Consider the following 13,776-nt stretch of genomic DNA (forward strand, 5'->3'; position numbering starts at 1 on the left):
AATTTTTATTGTATCAATTTAGAGAATTCCAAAATTAAAGCCCCACATGTGAACATTGAAATAGCTACATTTATAAAAACTTGAGGTGTCATCAACATTATGCATAGCTTAGACATTTAGTGAAAGAACATAGGTAAACATCTTAATGTTTATCTTTATTATTAGCTATAATATCCTCACCACCTCTCCAAGACAGCTGATCGAGAGGAATAATGCTAAAATGTTGCATCATCGTTCTTCTATAAAAGTGTGTTTATTTCTCACACAATATTCACCTACAATGTAAAAGATATAAAGGTATCATACTTCTTGTAAAGTTATACACCCATTACACAGAGACACCTATATCATTTAACTGTAGTGTGACTGTGTGTGTGTGTGTGTGTGTGTGTGTGAGCACAAGTACCTGTAGTTGCCCTTGCCATCATCCTCTTTGATCTCCAGTGACACAGTGAAGGTGTAGAGGTCGCCGTCAGGCGGACTGGACAGCGCCATGTCCCTGATGTCTGTTGGCCGCGAAGAGCGCCGAAAGGCTGTGGAGAAACTGTACAGGATACGACTGACCTGGAAAAAAGAAAATGAAAATAGAAGGTTTACTGACAGAATGACAAGGAGGTGGAAAAGATTACGGATGAAATATTTAGTTTAAAAAAAGAATAAAATCTAAGTGAAATACACTAATTTAAGAGCAAGTTAAAAAAAGATGACTTAATATGCTGCAAAAGGAAATGAGTAAAAAGAATTAATATAAGCGAACAGAAAATAACAGAACATATAATTGTAGTAAGATATAGTATAGAATAGATAGACACAACAAGAGTAGAATCAGATATTATTAAGAAAATAAAAAAGACAACAGCGCCCTCTGCTGGTTAACCATTATTAGTTCTTCTAGGACTGTAGCACAACCCTGCCATTTTTACTGAGATGTCTGTTCTTAAAGTTACAACAGAAGTGGGTATGTGTGTATTAGAGTCTGCAGCCTGTAGTCAGCTTCACAATTCTGCCACTTGAGAATAAATTTACAACAGACAAGTACACACTGATTATGAAGGAGTACTGTATTTATTATTTTTGTGGATGATCTTGTACTAAAAACTAAATTTGTTATTATTATTATTATTATTATTATTATCATCATTATCATTATTATTATTATTATTATTATTATTATTAGTGGTAGTGGTAGTAGTAGTAGTAGTAGTAGTAGTGGTTGTAGTTGTAGTATTATCATCATTATTACGCCATCAGTACCAGTTACAAAGATGCTCAGTGGTGAACAACATGCAACATGCAACATGTTTTGCTGTAATGGTTCTCCTGGAAGTTTGCTGGGAGTGATGTAATGTAACCCCTGAGCGTTTTATGTGGAGTAAGCCCTACCAGACACTCTTTAAAAAATAACCTCTAAATCCTTGTCAGTAGCAGGTTATATGGTAACTTCTGAGGCAATTTGGCCTTACGTTCTTTGATTAAATACTGTTTTTTATTGAATTAATTATTGGTATGCAGGTAACACACCACTCATAATCTTGTTTAAGTGACTAAAGTAACTGATGCATAGTTGGAAAAGTTACTGATATCTATTAAAGAAACTTTTAAGTGTTAAATTTGAAAACAGAGTTTGTTGTGGTGGTAGAATGACCATCACTGATCATCCAGTCATCTAGTGGAGATCTGGATTAAACACGATGACAAAAATCAATGCAGTCATGACTTTCCTTTAAAGCCAACTTGTACCTAAATGTTAAGGGACCATGTTCCACAGAGGAGTGAAAACCATGCTGAGCCACTGCTAGTCATTGTAATGGGGAACATTATAATTGTAATGTGCAATATATGTATGTAACTCACGGCCTCTTTGATGTGGCAGGAGAAGACGTGAATCTGGAAGTCCTCAGAGCTCCGGTAACTCTCAGTGAAAGAGAAGCAGTCACTTTCTATCGAACCCTCCTGTCCACGTGCACAGAACAAGACCTTGTAGATGGGAAATGAGGCGATCTCTGTACCCGAGGCCTGGTCAACAATCCTGGGGAGAGTCATTTCATTTTACATGTGAAAACGATGCTCTGGTCCAGACTTATAATCAGTGTGTCAGCAGATCAAAAATATGAAATTTTAAAACTTTAACAATGTTGTCTCATATCATAAAACATTGGCTTCCGATACTTCATATTATTTTAGGCACAGCGTCAGTTCTGTACAGTAATAGCCCACCTCAAGATAGTATGTCGCATTAGATTTTACATTCAACCAAGCTTCCATTCAATCAAGAGATAAGGCATCCATGTCACCGTTATCGAGCAGAGCAGAGATATCAACATTTTCAGTGTGGTCAAAAAAACCCCAAAAAAACAAAGCCATGTCTCATTTCCTTTTTAGTGTATATATACACATCATGTTCCCTTTTCATTTCATGACTCAGGATTGCAGAGAAGTTTGTCTCCACTCATGTAATGTCCACTTCATCTATAACTTTACTTCTTCTGCTGCATAACAGGCTTCAGAAGTGAAGGGCACATGTAAGTGCCATCTAATTCATTTTAATCTGCTCGTTTGTACTTATAGGTTGCATACTGCATACAGGAACCTGTGGTGTGTGCTGTAGCAAAGTTCTGCTTTAACAAACATGTAGTCATGTCGTGGTCAGCCTCAGAGGTTTTATAGACAAGTTCACCAAGACAGTTATGACTGGTTTACTGTATGTGATGGTCGTACTGATTACTGCTATACTGGACTATATTTTAGTGTCTTTACTGTCAATTTGTCAAGTGTTAAACTACCAATTTTAACTTCTCTTTTCCCATAGCCCATTTCAAACAGATCCAGGTCTCAATATACACAGTCCCTGTCTCAATGTATGGCTGACCTGACAGAGCCGTCTGATCCACAGGGCACATGCAGGGTTATAGGAATGGGGATGGCACTTTCGGCACGCAGGGTGGCCATGGCCCTCTGTGCCTCTGCCTCGTTGCGCGGGGCTTTGACCCAGGTGCAGCCGAGGTAGGACAGCTTGTTGAACTGGACACTGTCCTCTTCCAGCACTGTGGGGCTTGGTGGTGCTGGACATGCTTCTGTGGACAAACAGAGAGGTTAGAATATTGTTTCGGTTTGTTTTCTTTTTTTTGAAAAGCTGAAACATGTCCTTGGGGTAAACGGATGTCTGCTTCTCTACTATGTCATAACATCTTAACCAAGATGATATTAACAAAGCTTCATGAGAATAAAATTTCACAACCTGTGGTCTAACAGATCTGCAACAGACTGGTGCATTTCAGAGGAGGGAGAGACAGACTAAAACAATAACAAAGGAAGAAATAAAAATCAGCAGAAGGTGAAAAGAGACCTGCACAGGAAGTTAGGGGGTCTTCTCTGAAGTGAACTTTGACCTGATACTTTCACACTTTGCAAACAGGAAGCAGAACAATGAGAGCAGCAGCTGGACTTCCACTGCTGACTGGCTCTTACCATACACCCCACTAACCATTTCCTCTTAGTTTACTCGGCGGTTGTAAAGAACAAAAACACTGGTACCACTGACGACATGAGGAATTAAATAACTGCAGGTAAAAAAATAAAGATGTGTGTCCTACTGTAAAACCATTTGTCTACAATCTAAAAATGCCAGTTACAGAAACAGCCATTCCTGTTTTAACCTATATATAATATGTTTCAAAATAATGACACAGCACTTTGAAAAAACCTTTACACACCTTGATTTTTTGCAGTTCGCTCTGCTACAAACTTCATCTCAAACAACAATCGCTAAACACACTGTAGGTCTAAAAACAGAGAGACAGCCATGTGCTTCCTTCCTCTGTAACACATGATATCACTTGCTGTTTCATTTCACCTGAAAGTGAGGAGCTTCACGCCACCACAAGACTTCACCCAAAAACACATACAGAAGCGCATATCAATCAACTTTATCTTCTCAGATTTGGGGCATGACAGGTATCTTTGTGTAGCGTTTGAAGAGCTGAAGCTTCTGGAGCCTCATTTGGACCCACGGCATACACACAAAAAAGGGTGTGTCTTGACTTCTTTCTAAGCATAAATTGGGATTTATAAAGAAAAACTTGATGAGGGAATGTGCATAAATTTAGAGAAACTCTGACCCATGTGTACGCACATTTTTTCAAGTTTGGCTTTCCTTTACCCGATAATAAGCATGAATATACTGAGTCAATTTCACCGCAACCACGTTAACCAGGCTAACTGATGACATTAAAGTTATCAGCTGTAGAAATCTAAGATAACATCATACACCACTAAATAATTGCAGTACACTTTATCAACAGTTTTCAATAATCTCTTCTAATACAGTGCATATATCACCAAGTACCATTTAAGTTTTCAGATGGTTTTTATGTTTAAAATGGCTGCAGGGAACACAAGTGAGCTGTCAGGCACACAGAGTGCACTGGAGACACTGCGGTAATCCGCTTCTCATGCGGCACATCTTCACCATCTGCACATATGGATTGTGTAAATTAGCAAAGACGTGCCAATCACTGCCTTTCCTTTAGTTTGTGACCCCACTGCCCACCAAACAAAAGGCTATGTGCTTTTCTAGCCTCCAGCTCACCAAAAAGCACCTTAATTTCTCAGTTTCTTGGTTTTCCTTTTAGTCGTTGCCATGATTTAATGTGAAGAACCACTGATTAGCCGGCTCATGTGTATGCATCAGCATTACTGAGGTGCTTTGCATTGACCATTTATGGTTGAATGTGGGTGTGTAGCTATGAGGCTGGTCCATGTATGGACAATTCCAAGTTGATATGGGATTTATAGAAGGAAATTGCGTACTGGCAGGTGTACACATGCTTTTATAAATCAGAACATTTTTTGGGATATGTACGCAAACATCTAGTGTGGATTCTTTACACAGATGTATAAATGAGATCCCTGGTCTCTGAATCACTCTCCAGACAAGCACATCTGATGTTTGGGGGTACTACGGTGGATATTTTGGACTTTAAAACCAGGACAAGGACTGAACAGGGATGGACAAGACACCAAAACACGAGAAAGCTAAAAATGCAACAAGTTAACCAGGACAGAATCTAAAATTCCTAAACATAATTAAATATGGTTGGTTAGTTGACTCCATTTATCCCTGATAATGACATAACATTTAACAGCGCCATGAGTGCAGTTTTAATAATGAGAGGCTCCAGAGGCACTAGAACCTGTAAGTTGTTACCCTGGTAGTGCTAATGCTTTGCACCTGCCAATGAGATAAACAGCGCAGTATATCGACTACTGTTAGTATGTTGTTTTAGCACTAATGTTTGTTGAGCTTTCCAGGCTGGCCAGCCTGTCCTTGTTGATACACAAGGACAAGCCAACATTAAAGAGTTCAGATATCAGCCTGTCTAATCTGATATGATCAAACCTTTACTTTGGTGTGTCACATGGCTACATTTTTTCAGCACAGAGCTAATTTTCAATAATTTTTCACTCAGTTCAGCAAAAAAGACTTACACTACCTTATACTTCTTTGTAACTCATACCCCATAATAACTTTAAGTGTCAAGAGCATGCACAGAAACAAATACAAAAGAAAACACTATATCTTTGTGCATGCAACATTTTTCCATCATGGCCTGAGCCTTTAGTTTTGTCTGAGCTACTCTATCAAGTATTTCCTTGTGATTCATTATCCTACAATAATAATAAAATTATATATCCAAGCTCACTAAAACATGACAATGTACAGTGATAGTTCTGAGTTAAGAATAAGTTTAGTTTTTTCCTGCCTGGATCCTATATTCCTGATGTTTTGATGTCTAAATGACTGAAAAGAACAACAATTTTTGAAAGTAGTTCAGTGTTGAGTGAGAGTGCTGAGAACGCTGCAGCCCCACATGCTCCAAGTGGTTACATTGTAACCACATGCCCCAATTGCCCAAGTGCAACCTGCAAAACAGGTTGCAATGTAACCACTCGCGGCAGGTTCACATCGTCCACTAAAAGTTGTTTTTGCCACTGACAGGCTCCAGTTTTGATTGTAAGTGTTTGACTACTAAGATCCCTACAGAGATCCTTTTTGTTTAACCAGAAACAGCCCTGAAATTCCCAACGCCAAATCCACCAGAGTTCATTTAAATGAACAATAAATTTAGTATGTTTAGTGCCAGCATAATTTCACATCTAACTGAATAAATTAAGGGTTTATTGAAACCAAACCAGAGTTGGTGACAGTTAGAACAGTGGAAAGATGAACCAAGACGGGTTTTTTTGTTTTTGTTTTTGTCAGCTACATACGGACTTGAAGTGAAATGAGAGTTCGGTTCGCTTCAGAGGGATCTGAGTTCTCTTGGAGTGTTCACATATGCGCAAAAAATGCTGAGTCACAGCCCTGAGTCCACTTATAGGGCTGAAAAGGACCAAGTGTGAAAACACCTTTAAATACAAAAACATGGGAAAATAGGGTCCAGGTTGTAAATGTACCGAACATACCTTTTTTGTTTTTTTTAAAAGATATGTTTTTGGGCATTTTTGCCTTTAATGTATAGGACAGCCAAGTGTGAAGGGGGGAAAGAGAGAGGGGGATGACATGCAGCAAAGGGCCATAGGCTGGACCCGGGCCGCTGCGGCAACAGCCTTGTATATGGGGCGCCTGCTCTACCACTAAGCCACCGACGCCCCTGAACATACCTTTTAACCAGTTAAATCAACCATAGAATTCTGGAAGTTTTCAGCTGCAGTATCACAATTCAATCAGCCACTTTTGAAAATAACATCTTGCTAAAAACATTTTTGCTAACTCTTAAGAACATTCATGCACTAAGTACAATATAGCTGATGCTTCAGTTTTGATGCACGTCTAGAGAATCAAAGAACAGCTGACTGGCAGATTGTAACTGCCTGCAAGTGGACACACTGACTGTAAACAGACCTGTACCTGCAGGCTGGGGTTCCAGGACTCGGCTCTCTGGGTCCCTGTGCTTCTCCATCTTTTCCACGTTGCTCTTCTCCACCTTCACCTCATCATCATCGTCCAAAACCTCCTCCATAGCTTTCTCCAGCTGCTCACTCCCATTCATAGCCATCTGGGGGAAAGATGAAAACAAAAGAAAATTGGGGAGGAGGATGAGGGACACACAAGGTGAGATAAAGCAGGGTGAGGACAAGGATAAATAAAGATAGACAGAGTTGAGCTTCCTGGACAGAGTCAGCGCTTTGGCAAAAGATTGTCGATCACCTTGTTTCCATTTGCATTCAACATGCTTTCTTGGGTTGTAATCACACAACAGAGCATACAAACTACAAACACATCTAATCAGCCATTTTAAATTGTTGGATCATGTTTGTTCTACAGGGGTATACACATTCAAGTCAGGTGTAAATGTCTGTCCCTGTGTGGTTCTAACCTTGAGTCTTGGTTTGCCCTCGGAACCTTGCGGTGACCCGGCAGCACTTGACTGTACCAGAACAAACTCCTCACTGGTGACGGTGGCCACGGACTCAGTAGAGCTGCTGACTTTTCCAAGTGAGGAGCGGTCATCCATGGCTGGCTGGTTAACTCAGGGTCGGCTGGGGAGACCAGGGTTGAAGCTCTCCCCCTCCCTCTCCTGTCCACCCAGCTCTGTGGGAAGACAAACAGATTGCATAAGATTATACAGGAAGTGTTTTTCTGGTATTTTGGTGAACATTCAAGGCACCATACTGAAAATAAAAATACTCAATGGCTTTGGATGCTAATAAAACATTTTTACTTACTCAATTATAAAGTTACAAGACTTTCTAAGTGATTGAGAGAGTCTCTACACTCAAGTTGGCACAACTGTCTATTAAACTAATAAGATCACAGTTAAGGTATTGTTGCATGTGCAGTGTTGTCAGTTATGTGCAATGCCAAACCACAGCACGCCCAATCAGTACTAAGACACAGCCAGGACACGCCAGGAAAAAGCCTAACAATCCCTGGTTTTGTAGGGCACATTTTTAGGTTATGAGCCTGAGCCAAAGTTACTCTAAAACCCCTATCATCTTTGAGTTAATGATACCAGCCCAGAACGTGAGCACAATTTGTAAACCTCACCACAAATCTGCTGTTCTGCAATTCCTAAAATTGTTTTCAGTGCTTAGGGTGTGATTAGTGTTTTCAAGATCCCTCTGGCATTTGCCAGTTGCCTGTCACAGTGTCTGACAGGCCAAATCCGGAAGCCAAATAGCTATACGGCTCAATTCTCAAAATGCTTTTTGATAGAGAACTTTAGGATCTTTCTTGGCAAATTAAATTGTCAGCACTCACAAATAAATATGATGCACAGATGTGTTTCAGCCCTAGACTTTCCCCAACATTACTTTTGCATTTGTGGGCATCTTCATAAAGTAAATACTAGTAAGACAAACAGTTATAAGAAAATAGTAAATCTAAGTCATGAGAAGAAATATTTTATATTATGTTCTTATGAGAACCAGATAAGTGACCAAGTGATTTAAACACTAACGAAAGAAAATGCATGTCTGTACAAATGGGAACTCATCATCAAGGGTCGGATACATTAGACTCTATAGCAGTTGAACTAACATTGTTGTATCCAATATCTTATCAGATCTGTTTGTGATTGGTGATTCAGCAGAATTTACTGTTTTCTGTGATCAGCTTATTGCGAACTAAGCTGGAAATTACACTAGCCGTCTAAAGCTACTGTGTGGCTTACACAACTTTCTAAGTATATTTTGGACGATTGTTAATTGCTATTGTCCTCTGTTTTTTTTTCCTTTTTTTCTTGCTCTTGAGTCAGTGTGTTTGTTTGCTAGCACAGCACCAAAGGACAAGCACTGACAAAGCCTGTCTGCACATCTGTATTAGTCCCTTGCCTCTACATGTTACATCCTGTTGGCTCTGTAACTTTGCTGTGAGCTGGACTGAACCACAAACAAACATGTCTCCATGCAAAGCCAGAGGAAATCTGGCTGTAAGCAAGTCAGTAAGCATAAATGAATAAAACACACGTATAATTAAAAAGTTTTTGTTAAAAACTAAAAAAAAAATGTAATTGCTTCCAGCTTCTAGAATGTGATTTGCTGCTTTGCTCTTTCAGATCACTGTAAACTGGATATCTTTGTGTTCGGACTGTTGGTCAGACAAAACAAGAAATGTGAGGACATCTTTAAGGACTGTGAGAAATGAAATTATGATGAAATTTTTCTTCCTATTTTCTGACATAGGCCAAATGATTCATTAATATTTGAGTTATGCAGCATTTATGGAGCATGCACACAATCACACGCACACATTAGCATAAGCAAACTCACACAGCCAAGAACAAAAGCGTTCATTCACACGCAGTGACATGATTACATGCATACAAAAGGCAGTAACCCTTACAAATTATACATCAATGTGCACACCGCACAGACATACATGTGGAGAGGAAGAGGGTCATGTGCTCCAATCACATTTATTCAATTACACTGAGCAGCGTGAAGCAGGAAAGCGAACACTCCCACTTATTCACTTATGGAGGAAGCTGCAATGAGAAGGAACATTATGTAATTTAGAGCAAAAGTATGCACTGGCTCTGTGGGATCCTGCCTCTTCTTCTAAAGTCAGACTCGGTCTGAAGCATGTGGTAAACACACTGCCGCCATGCTGAACTGGCAATTAATCATAATTACTTAATGTTGACTGTGCAATAACAGAACATCCCATAAGCTCCCTCCCTCACACAAACACACTGGCACTGAAAGGCACTGTGTAACTCAGATTTTTGTAAAACGAAAAGGCAAAACTACAACTCTATGTGATAAGATGTATTTCTGCCAGCAAAAGTAAATAAGAAACAAACAGACAGGCTTCTGAATTGCACAATAAAATGTGTTAGGTGACAGATTTATCCGTTAAAGACTAATTTTACTGTCATCCGTCAGTTGCCAGGCGGTCGTTACAAACTTGGCTGTTAGATTACACTACTTCTATCCTCTCTCTTGCTCTTGCTTCCCTTGTGTGGCCGGACATTAGCTTCCTCTTTGGCTGTAACTCAAACTGTAAACACAGTAGCAAGTTTGCACCCAGTCATTACCAGCCTGCTCCTCCAGTTCAGTCCCAGTTGGCCGCCTCACTACCCAACCACTGGCTCTGTGGAAACTGTGAGTGGCCAGTGGTGCAGACAGACTGAACGACACCCACAAGCACTGAGCTAACCAGAAACATTACATCCATGAGGGCGTAAGTGTGTTTCTACGGGTCGACTAGCCCTGCTGCGACAGTCAACAGTGTCAACAGACACACAGGAATATTGAAAGCCCTGTCATGAGAGTCAGAGCGGTAAACTACACGACTCTGGACACCAGGAAAATTGGCTGTGACAACACAAAACCTATCATCACACTATATTTGATTACTTTGTCATACATGACCCTGTGCACAAGATGCATTAGTGAAAAACTGACACAGGAGGGTTGCAACAAACTTTTCCCTTAACTACTGTCTCTTCAGCCTGTGATAGGCAATCCATTTGGCTTGGTGTCTCTTTTGGTTGTAGATAATGAAAGCTACATGTCTGACCAGTGCCTTTATTGAACTTCATCTGCTTTATGACTCTGCTGACCTTCCTGTGAGGAACACAGCTAATGACTGCCCAAACTGCTGACTACATCTTTCCTGCCTCTGAATGATAATGTAGCAAAAGCACACTGAACAGTCCTGTCACTAAAGCATGGCAAACCTGTCCAATGGGTATAAAAGACAATACCGTTTTTACTGTAGACTGTCTTTGTACTGCCAATCTGTTACAACGGTGTCAACATGAGTGACTCGGTACTAGAATAAGCATGTGACATTTCTGCACTGTCAGGGTTGGGAGTTCATTTCCCTGTATGCATTAATGTTCCTGGAAACCCTTCTGTGCAAAGCATCCATCACACTTCTTGTTACAAGTAACCTCAGCCATTCCTTAATGTGAACAGGACTGAGCCAGGTGACTCTGCATGCAAACAGTTCAGCCTCCCTTGCAACTGGAACTGAAACCTGCTCTGAGGCTTGTTGGTGCACACAACAGAGTGTGTGCTTTCTGGTGACACCTAACACCTGAATCACTTCCCGTTAGGTCTGATGCTAAAGTAACCCAAGTTATTTTCATAGCCAAATAGGCTACAGTACATGGTCTCATCTGTTTGGTCTATTTATGGTAGATTAAAAAGTCTGAACACAGCCATGAATGACATGCACTGTCTCAACCTGAGGTACGCTGTTGTGACAACCGGTATTACACACTGAAAAACACAGCAACAACACAAAACTGCATACAAGACTATGAATAGACTATGCATTTCAGTAAACATGATGAATCAATGTCAGATGTGAGCTTATTTATTCCTGATATACTGGTTAGTTTTCTGGGTGGCTGTGTACTGCTACTTCTTCTTAAAGCAGCTCCTTCATGACAAGGAAACACCATCGGCACACACAACAAAAGGCCACTTTGGTTTTGTGCCAATGCTAAAGCCTGGCCTACATCAGGCTAGAACCTGTTTGTCCACAGTCTAGCCTACTGCCAGTCAAAAAGCTCGAATAGTTTTTAGATCATTACCAGTATGTCTCCCCATCGGTCTACACAGCTAGGACACAGGCATTAAACTATTAATCATACATTAGCAGCTTATTTATTTAAATATCCATCACAGTTTTTAAGGTCCAAGGTCATGTCTTAATATGTCCACTCCAATATTCCAAAACATCAAGTATAACCCAAATATAAAACACAGATAAGTAGAATATCTTCACATTTGATAGGCTAAAAAACAGCATTTGCTTTTGCTTGAAAAATTACTAAAATGATTGATTGATTATCAAAATAGTAGCAATTAATCGACTAAACACTGCAGCCCTAAATCCACCACTTTAGTTAAAGTATTGCCAGTTTGACCTGAAGCGAGCGGAGCATTTCAAAAACAAATCCAGCCCCCTATTAATGGACAGTTACTTGTTAACCCCAACCATGTAACACTGTGGAGCTCAATTTAGTGCAGCAGTGCCTCTGTCCTTTTTCAAAGTAGTTGAACACTATGGGGCTGAATTAACTTTTCTGAATTAACAATTCAAGGTCAGAAATACATGTATATATTTGTTCAAATTAACCTGTCCTGCTTCAGTTATGGCTTGAGGTATTGTGATCTTTAAGCCTCAGTCTCTCCTTCAGTTGGACAGCAAAGACACAGACTGTAGTGATGATGTCATCCAGGGACAAGTCCTGGAGCTGATCCACAGCCAGGGAAACAAATGCTGTGACACTGTGACAGCGGCCGCAGTGATGCTCCTGAGGGCTGGGTAGATTTTATACAGCACACCTGCAGGCCCTCCAGTCAAATCAAACTCAGCTGGGTGGAATATGTCAAACAAAAGCTACAGGAGCCCTTTTTGAATTTGACACTGTGTAAATAGTTGATTTCCAGAAAGTGTCACCTAATGGCATCATTAATTCAGATGTTGATGCTCCTTTTTTTCCAGCTGAGGAGATACTTGTCAGTGTTTGTAGATATTGACGTTGCGGTTCAAACCTCAATTATATATTGTATTTTTAAGTGTGGGGCTAGATTTTCTCTGCAGTTACTGCATTACACTGTTATTGCTTTTCTCTCTAGTGTCTGCAGGCCTGGATGGAGCACATCACTGTCCCTGACAGCATCAGCAGCAGGCTAGCTTTGTACGGCAGCTTTTCTTATACAGCAGCTGTTTAACGGACATTTAGAAAGTTAAATTAAACTGGCAAGGTACTATAAAGCGGACAGACTCATCTAATAGCAGCTAGCATAACACAGACATACACAGGCAGGGCAAACTTAGCTAGCGGCAAGCTAACTTGTCCGTACATTAACCGCATCCTTTTCATAATAATATAATGACAGCAACCACGCTGACTTGTCTCATGCAGACCTGTAGACAAGGAGCGAGTTGCCAGGACAGGTGAATGCAGGCTAAACAGGAAGTACCTATGTGTGCCAGGCTAGACCTGCGAGCTAAAGCTAAGTTTAGCTAACGCTAACCAGCTCGAAGTCCAAAACAGTTGGACCACTATCTGGAGGAGCGACCTCACTGAGCAACACCCCGCCCGGCTCCGGAAAGAAATGACGAGAAAAAAAAGAGGGAAAACAACGTTTCTCTTCCCACAGCATGTAAACGTGACACTAAAACGAGCGTACGTGTTGATAAAAGAGCTGTCAACTTACTTGTTTAAAGCGTAGAGGAGTTGCTTGCTAGCTGTCAGAAGATTTGCAGCGAAGATCGTATATGTTTAGGAAGATGAATCACTCGGGAGTTTAGTGACACGCCTTCCGGTTTGGAATTTCACGCATGCGCGTTACTCCTGTAGAGTGTCTGGCCCACACACCTTGGACAATCATTTCTATTTAGGAATTTGGGATTTTTACCACTTCATTTTTGTTATATAGTTGTATTTGCACACAACCATTTATTTGTATGACATGAATAAAAATTATCTATTGTGCTTTTAGGTTCAACAAGTCATCTTTTCCATCAGGTAGCATCATTTCAACATCTCTCGATACTTGTTGGATCAAATTGGGAAATCTGAAAATGTCTTATGTTTTACATTAAAGGGCATTCTCAAGGGAAGATCATAAACTAAATGTAACACTTTTGTTTTTACTCACATTTTTCACAGGTTTAAGTTGAAGACGTAAGACTTTTTCATGCACTCAATGGACAAATCTCTCTTAAAACCCTTGTTAGTGAACACTTCTTCTTTTCCAAGATAATCCATCCACATGACAGGTGTCACACATCAAGATGCTGATTAA

General features: G+C 40.3%; 1 protein-coding gene across 4 annotated transcripts in view; it reads right to left on the bottom strand.

The window, feature by feature from the left end:
* Nucleotides 1-13,287, bottom strand: part of rabgap1l (RAB GTPase activating protein 1-like) — a 138,346-nt gene extending 125,059 nt beyond the window's left edge. The window contains exons 1-6 of one of the 4 annotated variants that reach the window (XM_078168887.1): nt 13,186-13,287; nt 7,380-7,594; nt 6,911-7,058; nt 2,870-3,071; nt 1,855-2,029; nt 407-564 (exon numbers count right to left, since the gene is read on the bottom strand). In XM_078168887.1, coding sequence (XP_078025013.1) covers nt 407-564; nt 1,855-2,029; nt 2,870-3,071; nt 6,911-7,058; nt 7,380-7,517 — 821 coding nt within the window. In that variant the 5' untranslated portion in view covers nt 7,518-7,594; nt 13,186-13,287. Of the gene's footprint in view, nt 1-406; nt 565-1,854; nt 2,030-2,869; nt 3,075-6,904; nt 7,059-7,379; nt 7,595-13,185 lie in introns of all 4 variants that reach the window. The other 3 variants (XM_033620733.2, XM_078168886.1, XM_033620731.2) reach the window with 3 other exon arrangements.
* Between the last annotated feature and the right edge of the window lie 489 nt (nt 13,288-13,776).

This window comes from Epinephelus lanceolatus, chromosome 6 (assembly GCF_041903045.1).
Source record: "Epinephelus lanceolatus isolate andai-2023 chromosome 6, ASM4190304v1, whole genome shotgun sequence".
Lineage (NCBI taxonomy): Eukaryota > Metazoa > Chordata > Actinopteri > Perciformes > Serranidae > Epinephelus > Epinephelus lanceolatus.